The sequence below is a fragment of the Arachis duranensis genome, chromosome 6 (assembly GCF_000817695.3).
Source record: "Arachis duranensis cultivar V14167 chromosome 6, aradu.V14167.gnm2.J7QH, whole genome shotgun sequence".
Lineage (NCBI taxonomy): Eukaryota > Viridiplantae > Streptophyta > Magnoliopsida > Fabales > Fabaceae > Arachis > Arachis duranensis.
In genome coordinates, this window is record NC_029777.3 from 52671004 (window position 1) to 52672442 (window position 1439).

Here is a 1439-nt window from a genome sequence, read left to right on the forward strand (position 1 = left end):
GTTGATGCAACCTTAGTTGTCTTCCAATCAGCAGAAGTAAACATAGTCATCAACGGTCCTTTATTATCATGAAGACAAGTGAGAGTCAAGTACGCAGTGGCGAATCTTGTGGCACCTGGCCGAACCAAGTCCTTTCCCTTTGTAAAATTCCTCAACATGCTAATGAGCATACTCCGAGAGTAGATAAAAGTGGTGATTTTTCTTCCCTTTTTTATGGTTGTTTCATGTACCTTTAGCTTCTTTTCAAAATCCTCCAATATCAAATCTATGCAGTGTGCAGCACATGGTGTCCAATACAAACTTTTTCTAGTCTCCATCATTCTTTCTCCAGCAGCCTTATAATTAGCAGCATTATCTGTAACAATTTGGACTACATTCTCTTCACCAACAAATTCTACGGCATCTTCTAGCATTTTGACAACTTTATCCGTTGTTTTCGAGATGTCAGAAGTGTCTAATGAATAAAGAAAAACTGTTCCTTTAGGGCTGTTCACCAAAAAATTACAAATACTACGCCTTTTTTTATCAGTCCATCCATCCGACATGATTGAACAACCAGTTCTCTTCCACTCTGCTTTAAATTCAGTAAGCATTTCATCAACATTGTTTACTGCTTTCTTTAATTGGGTTTCTCTTAACTCATGGTAAGAAGGAGGTTTATAGCCAATTCCATATCTACCAACCATCTCACAAAACTTTAAAAATTCGGGATTCTTAATAACATTGAAAGGAATAGCACTTGTATAGAAAAATATGGCACATTGTTGATCACATTGTTCCTTTAGATTCTTCTTCATCATTTGATTTATTGTTGATTGAACTTGAGCCCCTTTTCCTTTTGTGACAAAGTTGCGAATATCTTTCCCCTTTTGTTGAGAATTGTCCTTTTCCTTTTCTGTTTGTTCAGGATAATCCTCATCATCACCAAATCTTCTCTTCTTCAATGATGCTTCTTTAGCCTCCACACAAACTTTCAACATCACAGCCTTCACTTCTTCAGGTACTGAAGCACAAGGCTCTGAATCCTCTTTAGTACCGGCAAGATGATGCTTGAATCTGTAAATCCCTCCGCTTATAGTTTTTGAGCAATAATTACACTTCACTTTTTTACCATTGCCTTGAACATCAATCCCATGTTTCCATCTTATGTCACTTCTATTTCCAGTTGCATTTTTTCTCCTAGAAACAGCAAGTGTAGGTCTAGGAATACTAGGAAGCGAAGACCCTGTCCCTGAACCAACATTCTCAGACATTTTGTATTTTTATCCCTAAAAATCAACAACCCAAACAACAAATTCAGATTCAGATTATCCACTAACTAAATTCAGATTCAGATTATACACTAACTAAATTCAGATTCAGATTATCCACTAACTAAATTCAGATTCAGATTATCCACTAACTAAATTCAGATTCAGATTATCCACTAACTAAATTCA

General features: G+C 36.1%; 1 protein-coding gene across 1 annotated transcript in view; it reads right to left on the reverse strand.

Annotated features, from left to right (window-relative positions):
* Window positions 1-1253, reverse strand: part of LOC107493817 (uncharacterized) — a 2025-nt gene extending 772 nt beyond the window's left edge. The window contains exon 1 of the mRNA XM_021125824.1: window positions 231-1253. Coding sequence (XP_020981483.1) covers window positions 231-1253 — 1023 coding nt within the window. The remainder of the gene's footprint in view (window positions 1-230) is intronic.
* Window positions 1254-1439: the final 186 nt, after the last annotated feature.